The sequence below is a fragment of the Euleptes europaea genome, chromosome 4 (assembly GCF_029931775.1).
Source record: "Euleptes europaea isolate rEulEur1 chromosome 4, rEulEur1.hap1, whole genome shotgun sequence".
Taxonomy (NCBI): domain Eukaryota; kingdom Metazoa; phylum Chordata; class Lepidosauria; order Squamata; family Sphaerodactylidae; genus Euleptes; species Euleptes europaea.
In genome coordinates this window covers 56,485,019-56,506,451 of record NC_079315.1, presented here as the reverse complement: position 1 = coordinate 56,506,451, position 21,433 = coordinate 56,485,019, and the positions used below count along the sequence as shown (strand labels likewise).

Here is a 21,433-nt window from a genome sequence, read left to right as displayed (position 1 = left end):
GCTAGTATTAATTGTACTGAAAGCCCAAGATTTCCTAGTTTGAAGTCTTTAAAAGGCAAATAAAATTTAAAGTAAACCTGGAAGTACCTGATAATCAACCTGTTAGCAGCACACATTTAACACTCTTTAATATGTACCTGGATGGCCCAGGCTAGCCTGATCTCGTCAGATCTCAGAAGCTAAGCAGGGTCAGCCCTGGTTAGTATTTGGATGGGAGACCACCAAGGAATACCAGGGTTGCTGTGCAGAGGAAGGCACTGGCAACCCACCTCTGTTAGTCTCTTGCCATGAAACCCCCAAAAGGGGTTGCCATAAGTCGGCTGCGATTTGAAGGCACTTTACACACACACACACAATATGTACCACAGTAAATGACTGTAAATTTTGTGGGATAGGTACCCATAACTACTACTTAATTTGGTGCCTGATTCATGTCCTGTCACAAAAATGGCTGTGATTTTAAGAAAACAATTTTTAGGAAACTTTTTATATGATTTTGAATAGCATTCAAGTGTCCTTACTTCAAGCTCCACTTCTGGATCTCTCTCTTCTCCTTGCCGACTTCGAGTGCTCTGAAATCAAAGACATTAAAAACTATTCAACAGTACCCTGAAAGAGTACTACAGAAAACTATTAAAAAGAATTTTCTCCCAATCATAACCCTGTTCCTTCCTGATAATCTGATTAGATGACAATATTGTCATTCACACATGAAGCTCGTGATCAAATTTGATCTCTCAGCAGTAGATACATTTATTTATTCATGTGTCTGCCCTGTTCGTCTATAGATCCATGGGAAAGGAGATGAATGGAAAAAGACTGAAAACGAATGTGCAAATATCAGGTTCCAGCCATCTCTGTCCCTTTACCTTATCCCACACTGTCATCCCTAGAGATATGAAGATACAGAAAAAAACTGGATTTAGTAGAATAGTCTTATTCGTTTATGCCCAATTGTGACCATAAGGTATCTAAAGTAACAGTTGTAACATTAAAAATATGTCAAAATTTTACCTTAACTCGCCTTTGCATGTCATCCTCAACATCCTTCAGCATACCTAGAAAATAAACATTTTATTCAGTTTAGCTACATGAATAACTTGCACAAACACATGGATATTCCTGTTTTATAAGCAACAATAATCTGAACTAAAAAATGTCTCCAAGAATACAACCCTAAACCATTTATTCTGAGTAACATTTACTAGTTTAAACATAATTCTTGTTAGAACTTTGAGGACTCCATATATTCAGACATATTCTGTGAAAGTAAACAAATGTTACATTCTTCTGAAAAAGTAGTAACAGTAGTTCAACAAATTATTTGAGTTCTACCTGTTACTCGAAGATCTGTCACACTGTTTGCCATCTTAAATCCATATGTCATGGATTGAAAATCTTCCTAAACACAAGAGGAGAAATTAGGTGCTACCACTAAGACCAAGAAAAAGAGCATCATCATACACATTCTGCACAAAGGACAAAACTCTGATCTCTAATCCAAATTCAACTTAGACGTATATCGCTAGGTGTGTTCAGAATATCATTAACTAAACTCTAAGATGCATGAAATACAAGTTAAGAGATTTAAGTCATCATCTCATCAACATTTTAGGATACAAATATTTCCAAAAATAATAGTATATACAGCTCTACTCAACGCTGCTAAAACCTCATTTGAAGTTCAGCCTTGGGAGCTTGTAAGAGAAAGGCAATTTAAAAAAAAGAAAAAGTCATGGAAGAATTAGACTCAATGGGTTGGATCCAAAGACTTGTTTGCACAAAAAGATGGCAATTCTACCAGACAAGAGGGAAGTGTTCCACAATTTCTGCCAATTTGTTTTTCCAGCTACAACTCCATGCACCACATCACTCACTGTTTGGGAGTGTGTATTGGAATGATTTTCCCAGAAGCATAAGTGTTACAGCTAGTATGTGTGTGTGTGGGGGGGAGGGCGTTTTACTAAGCAGAACGAAATCCATTAATTTTTCTATGTATCCAACTCAATGAAGAACACAATCCCAACTCCAAGACACTTTATCTGCCTAATGATTTCTTAAACTGAAAAATCAAGGTCTGCCTAAAACTAGATCAATGAGTTAACTTAAAACAGAAAAACAAAGCTACCAGGGTCTTCTGAACTGCAAAATGCTGAACAATTGAATCAAGATATTGCTACTATTGTGTTTCAACCCAGAGTGCCAAACAAATGACCCCCTTCACCAGTGATTGCAGCTTGCAACTTGACAAATTTTATTTCCCAAAGCTACTGTTGAGTTTATCTCTAACCCCTCTCCATCTGCCTCCTTTTATCTGGAAAACGTCCTTCTGTGAGGGCCCATCTTTGGCAAGGCTTTGCTGCCTCAAAGCCTCTCCTTGCCCCAGTCAGGCTAAGTTCTGCCACTACCTGGACTTTCCTTCGCCCCTATCCCAGCCCAAGGAACAAGCAAACTTTTGTTTCTTTTATGCTTTCCCTTCTACATAAAGAGCTGTCTTCATCATTCCAACTTGAGCTCAGTACTCTGTTCTGGAGCCCGGCTTGTGCTACGTAATTTCACTTCTACTTCAATTCTACCTTGTGTGGCTGCTTCCAATTTTTTTTCTTCTGGACTCTCCTGAATCTGACTCTTAATTTTTTACCTAGGCTAGCTAGCTTGGATCCCCATGAGGTCTTGGCTCTCACACCACCTGGTCCGTGAAAGTCTGAAGGCCATAATCTGGTCATCTGACTAGATAATCTTGAAAACTGTACCAAATGGTTTCTCCACACAGAATCATACAAGGAGAGGTTACATAGTATTTGGCTTCCCTGGTACCTCTCCGTCCTCAAAACCTCTCCCTTGAGTTACCCAGGGCACGGGTGTGTGTTCACACAGGAGTAACTAGCATCCCTTGTGGGCATTTCTCGTTTCATGCTACATGTGTGCTGCCTCAGAGCTTCATCCCTTTGTTTTAAAGATTGCTTAGAGGTCTGCAGTATAATCACCCTTATACTGGTGATTAAAACCTAAACCTGCAGCTCCCTTCAATTAAAAGCAGTAGACAGGTTTCTCTTTGCTTGGCTTCTCCAAAGCCAATTTGAACTCAAGCAGGAAGCAGGCCTCATTCACAGAGGCTTGTGTCTAGTATACATGTCTTCCCAAGCACACACAGCATTACTGTCAAGAAACTGGTCCCTTTAAATAGTTTCTTGTTAAATTCAGGTAATGGTTCAGGCTGAGGCCTACAAAATATGCAAGTATTTTCTTGACATAGGTCAAGCTGTTTGTAGCTCTGAAGACTCAGTTAAGGGAGCTGAGAGGTAATCCAGGTGCCAGTCATACCATTAGGCTTGGCAGTTTCAAGGACTCACAAGGTCACAAAAATCTAAGAGGGCAGGAACTTCAAAAGGTGTTTCCACAAAACTTCCCATTCGATCCCAAAAATATGTTGTTAGGTATTATAGCAGCAAATCTACCCACGCAACTTAAGGATCTGTTTAAATATGCCACAACGGCTGCCAGAATAGTTTTAGCGAGGAAATACAAACAGTCACTTCTTCTGGACATAGAAGAATGGAAAGAAAAATTAATGGAATATGCCACTATGGCAAAAATGACTAACATGATAAATATAAGCAACGACTATGAACTATGAGCAATTTCATGAAAAGTGGAAATTATTTTATAAATATGCTGAGGTTTAATGTTAATAAAAACAAAAATAAGAGAGTAGATGCTAGCTAACTTCATATCTAGATAACTATTTTGATTGTAGAAATATAAAATATACTTGATAGACTTGACAAGGTGATCATTTTTGGATCATATTGTATCATTAGCAATGTCCAAATATTTTTTTCTACAACTTGGGTAATTATTAGATGATATAATGGCGTTGAAAAGCACAACAATGCAATCTGTTTGATTTGTTTTCTTATCTTTGTTCTTTTAATTGCATTGTGGAAAGCCCCATTTCCCCCCTTTTCCTCTTTCCTTTTGTATCCCTCATTTTATAAAATAAAAAAAAATATTTTAAAAAAACGAAGAGGGCACATTAGTGCCCGAGCTCATGGGCTGGAGAAGGTATTTGTTTAATTGGACCCGATGCAGCTGCAGGGCATCAGGTCTAACTGGCAAACTCATTGGATTGGTTGAATCACCCGGTTAGCAACATACCTGATTGGTCAAATTACATCATTCGCTATACCTTTGATTGGTTAACTAGAATCAGGCCAACATGGGGTGTTGAGCATATAGGGAAAATCTTTCATTCTATCTTTGCCCTGTGTCTGGATTACATCTGACTTTGGGACATTTCTTGATTCTGTGAGAATCACAACTGACTGGAATCCTTGTCTTGGACTTTGGAATGCTATTGAACTCAGTCTTACTGGGTAACATCAGAATCTTGAACCAATACTTGTAAATGTGCTTAGCTTAGACTTATAGATTTATTTTTATCTTCACTGTTCACTGCTCTTTTATTGTAACAAAACACTTTACTTATATTTTGCGGTGTTCTTGAATTCAGGAGACTTCAATCTGAATCCAGTACTTTAGCCCTTGTTGGCTACAGCTACCTGGTTGTTTTCTGGAACTCATCCTAGCTTGCAAGGGTGACCTTTTTGCTCTTAGTCCCAGGAGGCGCTGGTGGCACTGATACCCTGGAGTGTGAGGACCACAGTTCAGCCCTTTTGGTTCTGTCTTGCTTGACTTACCTGTAAACGGGGCCATGACTTCAAGGTTCCTTGATAAATACTACTTTGGGGATTTGTTGTTCTACAACAGGTAGCAAAATGAAACTTGGTACACATATATCCCAAGAAACCCTAATCAACAGAAAAGTCTGAACACAAACAGCATTCCAACAGAGTGCAAGCTAATTCACCAATTAAATAGAATGGAGGGGTATGAGAGTTCTTTATTCACATGTGAGATTTGCCTCTGGATATCAAAGCAGCACTTGCAATGAAAGCCTAGATGCATCTACAGGTGCAGAAAGCAAGCTATATTTACTAATACAGGGGTCTTTTGAGCCTGTGGGCACCTCTGGCATTTTGACACAGCATGGTGGGCGCAGTCATAAAATGGCTGCTGCAGTAGGCAGAGACAGCCATAAAAATGGCTCACGCAGCTTACCTTCAGTCACACAATGAAGATCCTTGTGCTGTGGTGCCAGCTGCTGTCCAAGAATTTTCTAAAAATCTGTACAGCCAATCAAATCAGAAGCCTTGCTGGGCAAAAAACCCCTGACCCTGCTCACTTTCTAAAAACACTTGGCAGGCACCATGGCACCCACGGGCACCATGTTAGACCCCCTGTACTAATAGAAAAGGGAATAGCTAGATTCAAGTCCAGCAGCACCTTAGAGACCAACAAGATTTTTAGGGTACAGGCTTTTCAGAGTTCCCTTCAGCAGAATCTAGCTGTTCTACAGCAGACCAACATACCTCCCCTCTGAAACTACCTACTGAATAGAAGCTTACCTCTTCAAACACTGCAGCTTTGTTTACTTTTTCTCTGGCAATATCACAAATTTTTAGAATCCCCAGAGCAAACGCCTTCATGGCAGGATCCTCAATAAAATCTGGATTATGAATATAAAGGCAAGTGAACACTGTCTGAGCTAAAGAATGGCCTTCCAACCACGTTATCTGAAAATGTTAAAAATATAAAAGGTGAACAAGGAGATATTGTGATTCAATTCATAAATATTTCACTAAACTTCATGTAATGAATTTTCTTTCAAATACATTATTGTGAACAGGTGGAAAAATATTTTAAATTTAAACACTACCTATTTTCCCCATAAACTTGTTTCTAACATTAAAATTTCATCCATATGTCATATTCCAATGAACTAATAAATCTGTAAATGAGCATTAAACACATTAGATCATCCTTGGTGACCCTGGGCGAGTCACTCTGTCTCTCAGCATCACTTATCCTCACAGGGGTGTTGTTATCAGGATACAATGGAACAGAGGAGAAGCATGCTGTGAACCCTTTGGGTCCCCACTGGAAAGAAAAGTGTTGGGGTATAAATATCTAAATATGAAGAAAGGACCTTGGAAGGGAGCAGTGGTCTCCATGCATAAAGAGAAGGGAGGTACAGCACGCCATTTGCAACTGCACTAAGCCCAAGGGTTGTACACATACATGGTACCTACTCTACCAGATTTGTACAACAAATCAAACAAGCTAATAAAACAGCGGCCCAGGGACCTCATGTTTATTATCAGCCTGAGAGACCTTTAATTTACTGTTCTAATATTTTAAATTGTAAACTACATGGAAGACATTAAAGCAGTATATAACTGCAAGAAAATAAGGTAACAGGGTAACAGCTGGAAAGCTTTCCATGTCACACAGCAGAGCACCCAGTTGATTGGAATCCAGTCAGTCTCCAGACAAGCTTTATGGAGGACTTTCCTGCCCCAATAGTGTGGGACTCAAAGGAAAACAGTGCTGCAGTTACCAGGCCACAAGTAGTACAGGATTGGGAGCAACAAAAGAGGCTGGCTAGACTGGTAGCACAAGAGCATTCTGGGTCCTGTAGATGTACACTGGCCCTTTCCTATTCCCTCCCTATCCCCAGAACACAGCCTCACAAGAACCGGTCAAAACTACCATCCACCATGCCTCATTATTCATCCTCCATCCATGAACTGCAGTGGCATAATGGTCAGTGCATAGCAGTCTCTTCCTGACCCCTGAATGTTAGACCTAGGTTTGTTAAAGTTTATAAATCGATTTCTGCTGAGAAAACAAAGCAGTATTTTTGGAAAGGGAAGTTTCATACTAAATGCACAATGTAAACTTTAAATTAAATTTATTAATTTGCTTTATTGTTTAAAGAGAGCAATGTTTTAAAATTACTAGTTTCAAAACAATTTGTTACCATTTTAATATGGATCCCAGTTGCACCTTTCTCTGTTAAAAGTGAGCATAAAAATATTCTTACCAAGCAGCAAAAGCAAGTGTCCATTATTCCTATCAACTCAGGTAAAGATAAGTCTTTAATTTTAATTGTGCCATCCTTTAAAAGAATAAAAGAGAAAGTGTATGAGTTTGCATTTACAGCACATGAAGTGGTACTAGTATAAAAACAAATCACCTGCATTTATCACCCATTTAAGTATAGTTTTGTACAAGCGTGCACGTGTACCTAGAAAGACGGGAGACACTGGTAGCACAGCAGTATATGTGCACCCTTCTGCTGAGGCTGGGCTTCTGGAGCAAGACCGTTACAGCCTCTGTACATATACCTATAAGAAAGTTCTCTTCCTCTCATCCCCTCCCTCAGCCTTTTGTGTGTGTGTGTGTGTGTGTGTTAAGTGCCGTCAAGTCGCTTCCGACTCATGGCGACCCTTTTGTACATTTATTTATTTCACTTATCTGTAGGCTGCCTTTCTCACTGAGATTCAAGGCAGATTACAGAGTACAGAAAACGAAATAAATGTTATCATACAGGACATCAAATGAACAATACAATATGCCTAGGAATACAAATAGAATGACAATGAGAGCAACAATGTGAAGGTTCAGAATGGACAAAAGGAAGTACTTCTTTGCACAATGAGTGATTAAAATGTGGAATTTACTGCCAGAGGATGTAGTGATGGTCACATGCATAAACAGCTTTAAAGTTGATTAGACAGATTCATAGAGAATAGGTCTATGAGTGGCTACTAGCCAGGGTGACTAACAGCACACTGAGAACCATCCTTTGCTCTTGGAGGTCTCTTTTTAAAACTGACGAAGTTCTGTATTTCATTAAATATGTGCATTTATGCCCATTTGTTATAATGTTCAATGACAACCTTTATTTTATTAAGAATCTGACAAATACAGAAACGTGACCAACCTTGATAGCTTGTTCAAAGTTAAGAACTTTCCGATTAACTTGGTTTCCAATCATACCAGCATCCATTTTGGGATCCATCATTTCAATCGCAGACATAGCTTCAAAAAGACCAAACCTAAGGGCAGCAAACACAGAAAAGGGGAAAAACATATCACAAATAAATTTATATAAAGCAAAGCATTATCTTCAGATCCTTAAGAATAAGTAGACATAATTTAAAAAACTGAATACATCGGTATCTAAACAGAGGATCATGCCATGTGTGTTGTTGTGAGGGAAACCTCTCACCTCCATTATGCAGTTTAATGCATATCATGTAAATGTGGAGTACAAAAGAATATCTTAGTCCAATGTGACAGACAGCTGTGAGTTCCAACAGTATACTGCCTTCACCCATTACCCTGAGCTGCCTATGTACAATCTACTAAAGCTAAGTACTGACTAGTCCATCAGTTTTCATAATGCACACCTAAAAGTTGAAGTGGTTCATGATTTACAATAGAACAAAAAAGTTACGATGCTGTACTTGTTAAGCATGTTTATCTGGAAACATATTACAATCCAGTCAATTGGATGTACTCCCATCCCAAAAGTGTTGACAGCTCAAGCATGTTGTACATAAAGCAACCATTTGTGAAATGTCTTGATCCAAAATAACTTGATAGGGCTTTTTTTTTTCTCAACAACAAAAAATGTTTAGACCGCAGCCTTAAGCACAGCCTTAAACCTGCTAAATTCCTCTGCGTTCAGTGGGAAATAATCCTCGTAAGTGTGCACAGAAGTCCCAATCTAGTTATCAAATTAATGAAATCTTAAATTACACAGAATAAATCCTGAATCAGTGTTAGTCCACGTTCTTCAAATGCGGAAGACCACTAAAGCTACAATCAGAAGAACACATTCTTGGAAGTAAGCACCATAAAAATCACCATAAATATTTGTTTGACGTATAAATTTAAGAAATACTTTTCAAACACAGAGACTCACAGTTTGTCATGAAGCAGCTCCCCCAACTTCAGTTCTAAAATGAAATGAAAGATCATCTCATAAGAGGTACTGAAATATACCATATATACTAAACCAAATAAAACATAATTATATGACAACGGTGTGTTTCTTTCTCATGGATTATACAGACATGTCTTTCAGTTTGGTGTTAGCTTTAGTCAGAACCAAAAGTGTATTCCAAATTCCACCTGGCTTATCTGCCTCCTCAGCAAGTAGAGTCAGTTAACAGGGTACCTTACTTTCTAATCCACAATTTACTACTTAGGTCCATTCCCAGCCCATGGGGAGAAACTGGTGTGAGGGGGACCAAATTCCAAGCAGTCCACCTGTCTGGGCTAGCATAGCTCTTTAAGATATGTATTTTAACAGAAAGTGTTTGGGGGTTCTTTGCGTGAAGGCAAGGCCTGCTTGCCAGCCGTCCACCCCAGCTTGCTCCAACTGTGGCGATAACTGCACAGGCAAGTCATCTAGGCTTAGATGTCCTAGGTCTACAAGTCTTCTTGAATGTGTGTGTGTCCTATCCTGCATTTCTCTTTCTAAATAAACAACAGTACCTCTGTGTCTATCCACGTATGTTTGAAAGAAACCGTGGGTCCTTTTCAAGTGTACCTCGGCATACATGCATTTGCTAAACACTCCAACTGGCTATCAAGATGACAAGCAACTTTAAAGAGGCACCATTTTTGTACATTCTTATAACGAAGACATTTTGCACCAAACTCCACCCACAAGAAAATGCTGGGCTCTGCCCTCAAATCCACCACTTTGCTCCACTACCTCTAACAATCTCATTCTGGGTTTTCTAAACCTCAAGTAGGTTTACCTCTACCCTGGCCGGGATGGGCCAGGCTAGCCTGATCTCGTCAGATCTCAGAAGCTAAGCAGGGTCAGCCCTGGTTAGTATTTGGATGGGAGACCACCAAGGAAGACCAGGGTTGCTGTGCAGAGGAAGGCACTGGCAAACCACCTCCATTAGTCTCTTGCCATGAAAACCCCAAAAGGGGTCGCCATAAGTCGGCTGTGACTTGACGGCACTTTACACACACACACACACACACACACACACAGGTTTACCTCTACAGCAGTCTTCAAAATCCTGGGTAATATCTATCCAGCTCGTATTACCCTTTTCCATTTTCTCAGGTATGTTGGGCTCCCATCCCGAATCATCCTCTTCTACTGAAGCTTTCATAACCATGATGATCCCACACCTGTACAGACTTTGGAAATCAAGCACCGGGCATTAAAGACGGTTTCAAAGAACAGTTCTGTAGCGAATGGAAAGAAAAGGGAGTCAACCGCATTCCTCTTCAGTTGTCCTGATTTTCGGACAGTCGAGGTCTCAGGACCATCGTCCTACTGGAATGGGGAAAGGGAGAAGAAATGGACAGAAGCCTGGGAGGGGGAGGGGGAGGGGGAGGGGGAGGGTGGAGCTCGGAAGCGACCACACCAGGATCAGCCCCTTCGCCTCAACAGCGAAACACCAACCCGCCGGTCAGGTATGGGGGCTACTCTTCTCAACCCTCCGCGGGGAACTATGGCGATGCTCAAGGAGCTCATTAATGCCCCCCAGCCTTTAGTCCGCACAGCGCAGGACTTACCACGGGCCTTTCACCCGCTACTTCAGGGAAACAGGGGGAGAGGATGGGGAAACGGCTCCCCCCGCCACCCCGTCCCCCGCCACCCCGTCCCCCGCGCGTGACGGCTGGGGAGGGAAGGGGCGGGGCGTCTAGCTGCCCCCGGCGCTCGCGCCGCCTCACCGAGTCCGTTTGCCTCCGCCTCCAGCAGACACTCAAAAGACTCGGCTTCCCCTTTCAAGTGCAACAGACCTTCATTTCAGGCGCATGCGCAGAAGCACGCGATGGTCCCATTGCCCACGAACCGACTCCGGATGCGGTGGCTACACGCGTGCGTATGGAACGCTGTACTTCCTTTCCCCGTACACTTAAGGAGCGGCTAGGCTGATGGTTGGTTTATCTGTAGGCCGGATTTCCTGGTTGTTTTATGAAGCCTCAGTTCTCTTTTGTTAGAGTGCTATAAGCTAGGTGCTTATAGAAATTTAGAGTTTTTATCATTGCGGTTGCTGGGAGGATCGGTTTCCATCCGCTCCAGTAGTAAAATAGAAAGAAAGGTTCATACTGAGGCCTTTTTGCAATTTTAAAAAAACAGTTTAGTGGATGTTTCTTGCACTGGAAGGGAAAAAATGAGTTGTCTGATATTACGGTTGGTATTATAAATAGCGTGCGTAAGTGAGAAAATTATTTCCGGAAATCCCACAGTGTGCTATTATTTTATAACATGGGGTAAGGACCGATGTTGAGTGGCTTACAACAACTCTAAAGTGTAATTCAGAGTTTTTCCCATATTGTGCATGGCTGGAATTGAGGCAGAACGTTTTACAGCAGCCCTGCTGTAATTGTATGGAAACATACTAGGGTATGTTCATGTCGCTCTAGCACAATCTCGGATAATACCAAAAACTAGAGGGCATGCAAAAATATAGTCAGCTGAGCTGGCCTACTAGAAAAAACTCAAACTGTAGTAGCAGCATAATAATTTTATTGGAGACAAATGAAAGTCACTAATCAGCAAGCTTTTAAGTTTCACAGAGCTTATTCTCTGGCTGGCTGTTTTTAAAAAATAGGGAGAAGTAGGAGGGGAAAGTGCTGGTAAAGCATCTGTTTTATGTGACAGTATTAAGGTTGTGATTGAGGAAGCTCTGCAGGCTAATTTGCAGATCAGCAAGGTGTAAAAATGCTGAGGTGGCAGAATGTGGACTGCACCGTATTAGATTGCAGTTAGAGGATCACGTTTTGGAATGCCTCTATATTACTTTGAGCAGGCATGAATTTTTTGAGGAGAGATTGTAACGTCTACACTGTTGGGGCTAAAAAGAACTGCGAACAATTTGGAAATCATTGAGGCCTGAGCTGGTGATACAAATACACCCCTTTCAGCTGGGCTATTCTCTGCCTCCTCCTTTCCTCATATATTGCTGCATCATCAAGGCCTAGAGGCAGAGTAATGTAGTCTCTTACTGTCTTAATAGATCAGCTGTTCCTACCTGCCCATAGATAGGGGTGATCCGAACCTTGTGGGTCTCTCTTGAGCTGGGTGTAGCGCTTCAGCTGAAAGTGGCAGTGGAACCTAAACCCAGGACTATGGCATATGTGCTGTACTATTGTCTCACAGTGTTCTTTTAATGACATCACCTACAGGGGGGGCTATGGGTAGTTAAGGAGTTACATTCAAGAGTGGGTTTTCAGTCCTGCTGATGTTTGTCTGGAATGTCCTTTTTTTTTTTTATTCCCCACTTACTGGTTTTTTAGGCAGTGCTGTTGATTACTATGCTATGTAGCCTGAGGTCAAATATTGCTTCCTTCATCCTCATTCAGTGGGTCATGGCCCCCTCCTCTCACCCTCCTATGTTTCCAGTGCAAATAGTAAACCACAATTACTTATGCAACACTTTTTAACCAGTGTCCTTTTCAAGCACAAAGTTGTGAATGCTGCAATTTGAAATCAGTCATTAGAAGTTAGTGGTGGTTTCCTTCTTTATTGCCCACAGTAAAATCATCAAAATATTGATCAAAGCATCTGGGTAACAAGAGGTAATTATTACATTTTTGTGTCTGTATAGCAAAGGTATACTGTCTAGTAGTGGGTCACAAGCCCTCATCCTGATGGCATTTTTATACAGGTGTTCTGCAGCCTTGTTCTCTGAAGATAAGATGACAAATAACAAGGTTGCACTCACCTGTAACTACTGTTCATCGAGTGTCTTCTTTGCAGGCACATACTAGGCCTGCTCATGCACAGTCCCAATGTGGGACTGCACAGAAGATTGATGATGAATCAAAGTTTCCTGGTGTGCAATCCACTCTTCTCAAAAAAAATATTGTTCGATGTTCTTGAGAAGGATGCGAGACGGCATGAGGAATTCATCATTTGATCTCTCTAGAAAGTTATTTCAGAGGTTCTGGTGCCTTTTAAAGGGGTATCAACATTGATAATACTTGAAAGTCACTAGGCAATACTATCTAGTGCTACTCCCTTATACCTTCTATTCCTGGCCTGTGATCTAATAACAAGGATTTTAAAAGAATACTGATGAAGATATGTTTCCTTTGATGTTCAAATATCTTGAACACATATTTTAATCTAGGAAAAGTTTGGTTTTAATTTACTCTCAGAGCCCTATATCCTGCAATGTATGAAGTCACTCTACACGATTCCATGTTAATATATTCTAGATCTAGATGGTCCTATGTGCTGTTGGTTTATCCCCTCCCATCCCCCCCACAACCACACACCCTGGCCAAACTTTTGCAATCTGAGAAGTGAGAAACTACCTCATGCTTATGAAATTTTATTTAAGGCAGCCAAATATCCAGAGACAGAAAAATGTTGTCAAAACATTAAACAGAATTTTCTCCTTGTATTCTGTTCTCTATACAGGCATTGCTTGCCTATACTCAGTTTCTTGCTTCTTGATGGACTATGAAATTTGCCATTTCCCTTCACCTTCATTCTAGTGGGGAGGGAAATACCTGAAATTATTTGCTTAAAAAACTGCTCTGAATCATAAATCTAAACAAATATTGGAAAAATATTTATTACAATATTCTTTAAAAACATATCCTAGCCCAAATGATAGCCTCACAAATGTGCATAAATACAAAGGACCATTACTAACCCTGACCAAATGCGTTTGGGCCCACTGGCCTTCAGTGGTCAAATAATGAAGATAATTAAACATACAGAAAGGCTCCATACAGTAAAATATTACATACATAATCTCTAAAATAGACCAAGATGAAATGTAATAGTAATAATATTCTGACCAAAGGCAGAGATACAGAACAGAGGCCTCTTGCTTAGTATTTTGCTGCCATGGTACCTTTCTCTCCTGTTCAAAGAATGAAACAGTGTCTGGAGCCAGTATTCATGTTGTAGTGCACTTTAACCATTAGAAAACAAAATGAAACTGGAAATATTGCCTAAGTGACTCTCAAGTGTGATGTTAAGTGCACCCTTTTGTCATACTCTAGCATATGTTGCAGTGGTGCACAGCCTTGCCTGCCACTGATAGGAAGAATGAAATGGATGACCTGAAATGCAGTCCCAAAGAATATTGGTGGCACTTGGTCGATCTAGAGGCACCTCTCTATTTGTCCTGTGGAAAGGCTATAGCATAGTTCTTCTCCCTTCCTGCTGTTCTCCCAGAAGTATGGGAGAAAATGTTTGCTGTTTACTATGATAAACTTTTAAGAGGGAGAGAAATGAGATGGAGAATAAGCAGTGCTTTGATGTAATCCACATAGAAGTTCTGGGTAATACATCACTACAATACCAACAAGGTGTGATTTCAAATATTAACATTTTGAGGAAGTGTAACTATTTTATTGAAAAATTCTTTAGCTGCCATCTACCTTGTGGAACTCAATGGGGCTTACAATGTAACTAAAACTACAATTATTTTTTTAAAAAACTAAAAGACAACAAGTTAAAATCTCAATTAGGACTGCCTATAAATTAAATTAAATTAGTCAAATTAATTCCTAAATAAAATTGTCTTCAACTGTCTCCTGAAGATTTAAAGTGAGTAAAGTAAAACTGCATTTTATTTAAGTTTATAATAATGTGAGAATTATTCTTGCCTATTACAGAATTGGGTGCGTACTCTTACTAATTTTTCAGTGATCTATAAATAGATTTTATCATGCATGTCTTCCAAGTACTTCTATAAATATAGTTTTAAGTGACTAGAATGCAGACACATAGTTTTTCAGAGCTCAACATCCAAGTGGGTTGGCTATTTCCAATAAATATGTCTGTGCTTATTAGTAAGAGTTAGCTATTTATATCATGCAATATATTAAGTTGCTGGGACAACCCATCTACTGTTCTTATTGAAATCTATGCCAAATGGATTGTGGTGGTAAGCTTTATAATTTAAATACCATGTTGATGAAAAATAAGTTCCTGAACATATACCGGTAATGCAAAAATATAAAAACAAAAGATTGAAGCAAACAACATAGTCCATTGCTTCAAAAATTGTGATGGATGTTCAAGGGATCCAAGAAAAATGTACTAGCGTGGGAAAGGTCACCTGCTACAGCCTATTATTAGTTTGTTCATGATATTCCCAAAGGCTGGATTATTTCTGCGTTTTCTTAGTTTAAACTTTACCAGTCCCTTTGCGGAAAGCATTCAAGAAATACCATTTCAGAAGAGCCTCATTACACAATAAGTGTAATGTGAGCCAGGTTGGGGTGTTCCTGACACAATTCTCATTACACATGTGATTGGGAACTAACCTTAAATATTGCTTTGGGATGTAATTCTGCTGTATAGCAGGAGGAGTGTCTTCAGCCTCCCCTCCTGCTCTGTTTTCATGAGCAAAAAATAGCTGTGAGGGGAGGGTGTTTGTCCTGCTGCCAGTGCTATATAGATGTTATATGGTTCCATATAAAATTTATAATATATGATTTAGGGAGGGGTTGTGACTCAGTGGTAGAACATCTACTTAGCATGAAGAGGTCCCAGGCTGAATCTTCAGCATCCCCAGTTAAAAAAGGATCAGGTACGAGGTAATGAGAAATACCTCTACCAGAGACCCTAGAGAGCTGCTGCCTGTCTGAGTAGACAGTACTAACTTTGATGGACCAATGATCTGATTCCGTATAAGGAAGCTTCATGTCATATTTTAGTATGCAAAGTATTTTCCGATAGTCTCACCATCTCAATCATCTGATAAAACACGTCAAATCACTCCCAGACTATAGAAGAGGAATAAAGGTATTTATATCATAGGTGGTCCCAGTAGCCACTGTATTTTTGTCTGGCATATCCACACTGAAGAACAGAAGAGATGATAGTTATAATCTATAAATCATTATGTTTGAACTTTAAAAAAGGTAAAGGTAGTCCCCCTGTGCAAGCACTGGGTCCTTACTGACGCATGGGGTGACATCACATCAGGACATTTACTAGGCAGACTATGTTTATGGGGTGGTTTGCCATTGCCTTCTCCAGTAGTCTACACTTTACCCCCCAGCCAGCAGGGTACTTGTTTTACCAACCCTAGAAGGCTGAGTCAATCTTGAGTTGGCTCCCTGAAACTGACTTCTGTTCAGATTGAACTCAGGCCATGAGCTGAGCTTTGACTGCAGTACTGCAGTTTACCACTCTGCACTAAGGGGCTCTGTATGTTTGAACTTAAACTGACACATAGAAATGATTCTGAATTTCTGTATTTTGAAATAAGATTAATGAGCTATTAACCAGTATATGTTTTTAGAATGGCTTTCCCTACTTTTTATAATATATTAAAAGCATTAAGAAATTAAAATGCCCTTAGTCCAAATAGTATATTGATTTTTCTATATGTTAAAAAATCAACACTTGCCATTACACAGGCCTAATCTAATAGTAGTTATGATTATTGTAATAAGTGTTTGAATTATGCTTTTCATTAATAAGTTAAATATTCCAAAGATACAGAACTATCTCCTTAAAACTAATAAGGAGATTGATTAGATTGTGATTGGAGAAAAATAAATTATGTAAGTGAAAATTTAATGGAATACCAACAGCTGTTTTTAAAACAGTAATCATATACAATTATGAAAATGATGGGTACTCTAGAATACTGCTAGATGCTAAGCAACGTTCTATTTATTTCTTCCTTGTACTACTATTATTTTGCAGCTAAAACACATTTAATAAAATAGATCATAAGAATGTATATGGAAATCCACAAATAAAAAGTAGGGTGCCATCACTATGTTAAAACACATAGAAAGATTAATGGGTACATTAAGACTTTAACAACCAGGAGAGAACACTCAAACATCTGTCTAGTAACTGCGAGTGTGTGTTAGGTTTTGTAAGCTGCATTGAGGGCCATAAATGGTGGAAAGGTGGTATAGAAATCTTATAAATAAATAATGTTACATTGATTCAATTGGATTTATGCAGAGGTTTCTGTAGATGGAGAATACACCCCCCAATCTCCCACTTCTCTCCCAACTTGTCTTTTTTCTTTTTGATTTGCGCAGATCCTAGTTCAAATGTATAACAAAAAATGAATGTTTAAAATTAACTCTGTAGAGAGGCAAGAGAATATCCAGCCATTAGTAAACGTGCATATTTAGCATTGACTAGGAAGCTAGCTATCTGGTGGCTCTGCTCATCATCAGGGACATCCATTTTAAGGTGTGAAGATTTTTCTGTAATCCTGAGTACCAGAAGCCTACACATTTCTTCCAACAATTTAAAGTGAACATTTTCTAGTCTGCAGGAAAATACTGAATCTGTAGAGAAACAAGTAATAATTTTGGCCTGCAAAAGTATTGAAAACTCCCTTTAGGTCCCCCATTAAATTTCTCTCAATTATTAAAATGCAGAATTCAGTCTGTGCACTAAATCTAATTTCCATCTTTATGAAAATTCTTCATTTCACTAGATGATATTCTGATACCACTAGTAATTCTATTTAAGGTATTATAGTTTGGGAGGGGGGCTATTACACATTACTAATTCCCCTGAACAAGTCTCCTAAAAAAGAACAATGTTATCTTTTTTCTAATGAGCTACATTTCAGGCCATAAATCAAGGAATATTCATATAGCTATCCAATATGTTCTATTCCTATTTGTGCTCTAGGAAGGCTGTGCTGTAGTGAACATTTTAAATTTTTAATATTTTAATGACATTCTTCACTTTACACAAATGAGACTACGACTGGGTTCATGCTAACAATGCATCAAAAGCTTTAAAATGTTCCAGTAAATGTACTACCTATTATTAGAGAGTGTCCTGCACATTAAAAGCAGTAAACAGTACTTTGAAATAGCATAAACAACAATCTGTGGCTAAGTTTGTGTTCTCTACAATGAAAATATGGGCGGAGTTAGCATCCAGTGTATAATCTATTCAGATTTTAACCCTTAAACTGTTAGGTGTGTTAGGATAGATGATTTATGCTGAGATTTTACCTAAATTATTACTATTATAATAGTGTGTTTTCTGCTTCTGGATGGCCTGTGTGCTGTAATAAAGATTGACTGATATAAATAATATTATTAAAGGGAATCATAACATTTTACATTGGAGTGTCATCGCTTAGATTGACCTAACCTGAAGTAGGAAATAAAAAGGGATGTGATAAAAAGCAAACATAAGAATCAGTCCAATGGTACCTAGTTCGTCATGTTTCACACAGGTTTTAACCAGATGTCCCTGAAAAGCCTACAAGCAGGGCACATAGGTCAAAGTGTTACTGGTTGTTGCTCCCCCAGTACCTGTAGTCAGGGGCTTAATGCCTCTGGCATGGAGGTTCCATTTATTTATCATGGTTAATTGCTATTAATGGACCCATCTTCCATGAATTTGTGTTAACTGCCCTTTAAAGCCAACTGAATTTGGGCCATCTTGTGATAGCAAATTCCACAAAGAAAAGTTGTTTCGGGCCATTTCCACATATGGGCGAAAACGCATGGGAGGTTTTGCCTTGGATTTGCCACTCTATAGATGCACATTTTCCCCATCTGAATTCTCAAAACTCTGCATGGGGGCTTATTTTTGAGTTTTAAGAATTTTGCTGTGGGAAATGTGCATTCAGAGAGCAGCAAACCCAAGTCAAAACCTCCCATGTTTTCTCCCAAAGATTATTTGCCCTGAGTTTGATGCTGTTGGGAAGCTGATCTGCCCCCCCTCCCCATAGCATCATGGTGTATTTGTGCACTTCCATAAAGTTTTCCCTGTCTTCCCTATTCTTTCCCAAACCTGCTTCGCTACAAAGTTTTGGGAAAGATCACAGCAAAGCCTAGATGGGTTGCTGTGTGGGCAGGAAAGTTTGAATTTTCCTGGTCCAGCCTGCATGGTAACCGTTTCCTCACCCCACTAACATATCAATAAAACATTATAACAATATGTTCAACAGATTCTCTGAATTCCCTGCTTTTGTTGAAGAAGTAATGCTCTGTAGCACCTTTTGTTGCAGAGATATAAGGAGAAAGGCATCTCTCTACCATAAAAAGGGCTAGACTTTTTTAAAAAAAAGAGAGCTGGGAATTCAGATAACCTGTTACACATTATTATAATGTTATATCAATGTAACAATATTCAGCTGCCCGATTAAAAATACTGGAAAAGCTTGTTGGGGGGCGGGGAGCTGGGATTATTGCCGCTTCGGGACCTATGCAGGGAAACTGCAGACAACCTGCCATGTGAAAGCCCTGTTGCTTGGGTGCTGTTTTGGCAGCCACAGCAGCCACAGGGAAACGACACATGCTTGTCCCCATGTAGAAAATATCTCTGCCCTCTGTACCATGTCTATAATGCTATGCTTGTTCAGATTTCTATAATCTTAGTCCATTGCTTAATAAATGTCTCATCATATTGATTAATACTGTGTAATCCACTTAGAGTCTCAGTGAAAAAGGTGGACTATGAATATAGTAAATATCCATGTTATAAACCACTATCACTTCCATCTTTTTTTCTAAATGAAAAAAGGCCCATGATTTTTTTTCCTTGCAGGGGGTTGCTTTTATGCATTTTTCCCATAATTAGTTTTATTTTTGAGATGTGGCAACTAGAAGTGTACTAAGTATTCCAAATCCAGCCACACCATACATCTGTACAAGGAGTTTCCAATAATAGCTTCTTCCTAACAACCTCTGGCATAGAATTCACCTTCTTCCACCACTGACACACACTGAGTTGCCTTTTTCATCCAGGTAGCTACCACAACCCAAGATGCTTTCCCTGGTCAGTGGCAGGTAGGTCAGACCTTATCAGTGTACATTTAAAGTTAGATTTTTTTGCCCCAGTGTACATAATTTTATACTTACATCGAATCTCATCTGCTATATGAGAAAGAAGGTTGGAAATACCTGCTGATACTGAAGCATCATCTGACACAGATTAATATGGGGGAATGATTGTGGCAACTGAAAAATGTGTTGCCAAGCTCAAAAGAACCATTCTTACTGCATCTGTGGAGGTCCTACTCATACCAGGTATTCTCCATATTACTGTCCCTTAGGACGCTTGGGGAAACACTGTGTGTGTGTTAAGTGCCGTCAAGTCGCTTCCGACTCATGGCGACCCTATGAATGAAAGTCCTCCAAAATGTCCTATCTTTGACAGCCTTGCTCAGATCTTACAAATTGAAGGCTGTGGCTTCCTTTATTGAGTCAATCCATCTCTTGTTGGGTCTTCCTCTTTTCCTGCTACCCTCAACTTTTCCTAGCATGACTCTTTTCCAGTGACTCTTGTCGTCTCATGACATGACCAAAATACGACAGCCTTAGTTTAGTCATTTTAGCTTCTAGGGTTAGTTCAGGCTTGATTTGATCTATAACCCACTGATTTGTTTTTTTGGCAGTCCACGGTATCCGTAACACTCTCCTCCAACACATTTCAAAGGAATCTATTTTCTTCCTATCAGCTGTCTTCACTGTCCAGCTTTCACACCCATACATAGTAATAGGGAATACGATGGCATGAATTAATCTAGTCTTGGTGGCCAGTGACACATCCTTACACTTCAAAATCTTTTCTAGCTCCTTCATGGCTGCCCTTCCCAGTCTCAATCTCCTTCTAATTTCTTGGCAGCAGTCTCCCTTTTGGTTGATGGTGGAGCCAAGGAATAGAAAGTCTTGAACAATTTCAATTTCCTCATTGTCAACCTTAAAGTTGTGTAATTCTCCTGTAGTCATTACTTTTGTTTTCTTGAGGTTCAGCTGTAGTCCTGCTTTGGCACTTTCTCTTTTAACTTTCAGCAGTAGTCGTTTCAAATCTTCACTATTTTCTGCCAATAATGTAATGTCATCAGCATATCTCAAATTATTAATGTTCCTCCCTCCAATTTTCACTCCACCTTTCATCTAAATCGAATCCAGCTTTCCTAATTATATGAAACACAATGTAGAGACAAAACTGGCTGTGTGAATTGTTTGGGAGAGTTCCCATATAACAATACTATCTGTACTCCACAGTGGGTAGCCGCGTTAGTCTGCAGTAGTAGAAAAGGGCAAGAGTCCAGTAGCACCTTAAAGACTAACAGAAATATTTTCTGGTAGGGTATGCGCTTTCGTGAGCCACAGTTCTGAAGAAGTGAGCTGTGGCTCACGAAAGCTCATACCCTACCAGAAAATATTTTTGTTAGTCTTGAAGGTGCTACTGGACTCTTGCCCTTTTCTACTATCTGTACTCCAGATTAGGATGCCAGTTGCATGTCCAGAGATGTGCATGATGGACGTTCTGTTCTGAGCTCCCTTGCTTTGCAGACTTACTAAAGGCCAAGAAAGAATACGTTTCAGAAGGCATTGTAAGGCTCTCGGCAAGGTTCCCTTTCTTAGGTGCACGAAAGAGCGGGTCGATCTCCTTCCCCTCGCCAACAGCTCTTCCTGTTATCAACGTGTTTCCCAGGGGGCCGCTCAAGCTACCCCCGACGGGGCACGAGGTGATGACGAGTCTGTCCCGAAGGCAGGCAGTTCCCGCTCGGGGGAGGCGGGAAAGCGACAGAAAGCCAATTCAAAGGAACGGCCGTTTAACCGC

At 39.8% G+C, this 21,433-nt stretch overlaps 2 protein-coding genes across 4 annotated transcripts in view; one reads left to right on the top strand and one right to left on the bottom strand.

Moving 5' to 3' along the window:
* The window catches only part of NAA35 (N-alpha-acetyltransferase 35, NatC auxiliary subunit), a 31,436-nt gene extending 21,381 nt beyond the window's left edge, over window positions 1-10,055 (bottom strand). Inside the window, exons 1-8 of the mRNA XM_056848106.1 lie at window positions 9,932-10,055; window positions 8,837-8,870; window positions 7,850-7,964; window positions 6,947-7,021; window positions 5,469-5,636; window positions 1,336-1,402; window positions 1,015-1,058; window positions 522-572 (exon numbers count right to left, since the gene is read on the bottom strand). Of these exons, the coding sequence (XP_056704084.1) occupies window positions 522-572; window positions 1,015-1,058; window positions 1,336-1,402; window positions 5,469-5,636; window positions 6,947-7,021; window positions 7,850-7,964; window positions 8,837-8,870; window positions 9,932-10,055 (678 nt within the window). The remainder of the gene's footprint in view (window positions 1-521; window positions 573-1,014; window positions 1,059-1,335; window positions 1,403-5,468; window positions 5,637-6,946; window positions 7,022-7,849; window positions 7,965-8,836; window positions 8,871-9,931) is intronic.
* A 680-nt stretch (window positions 10,056-10,735) lies between these two features.
* AGTPBP1 (ATP/GTP binding carboxypeptidase 1) overlaps window positions 10,736-21,433 on the top strand; it is a 77,376-nt gene continuing 66,678 nt past the window's right edge. For all 3 annotated transcript variants that reach the window (XM_056848358.1, XM_056848357.1, XM_056848356.1), the window contains exon 1: window positions 10,736-10,765. The gene's annotated coding sequence lies outside the window, so the exon portion shown is untranslated. The remainder of the gene's footprint in view (window positions 10,766-21,433) is intronic.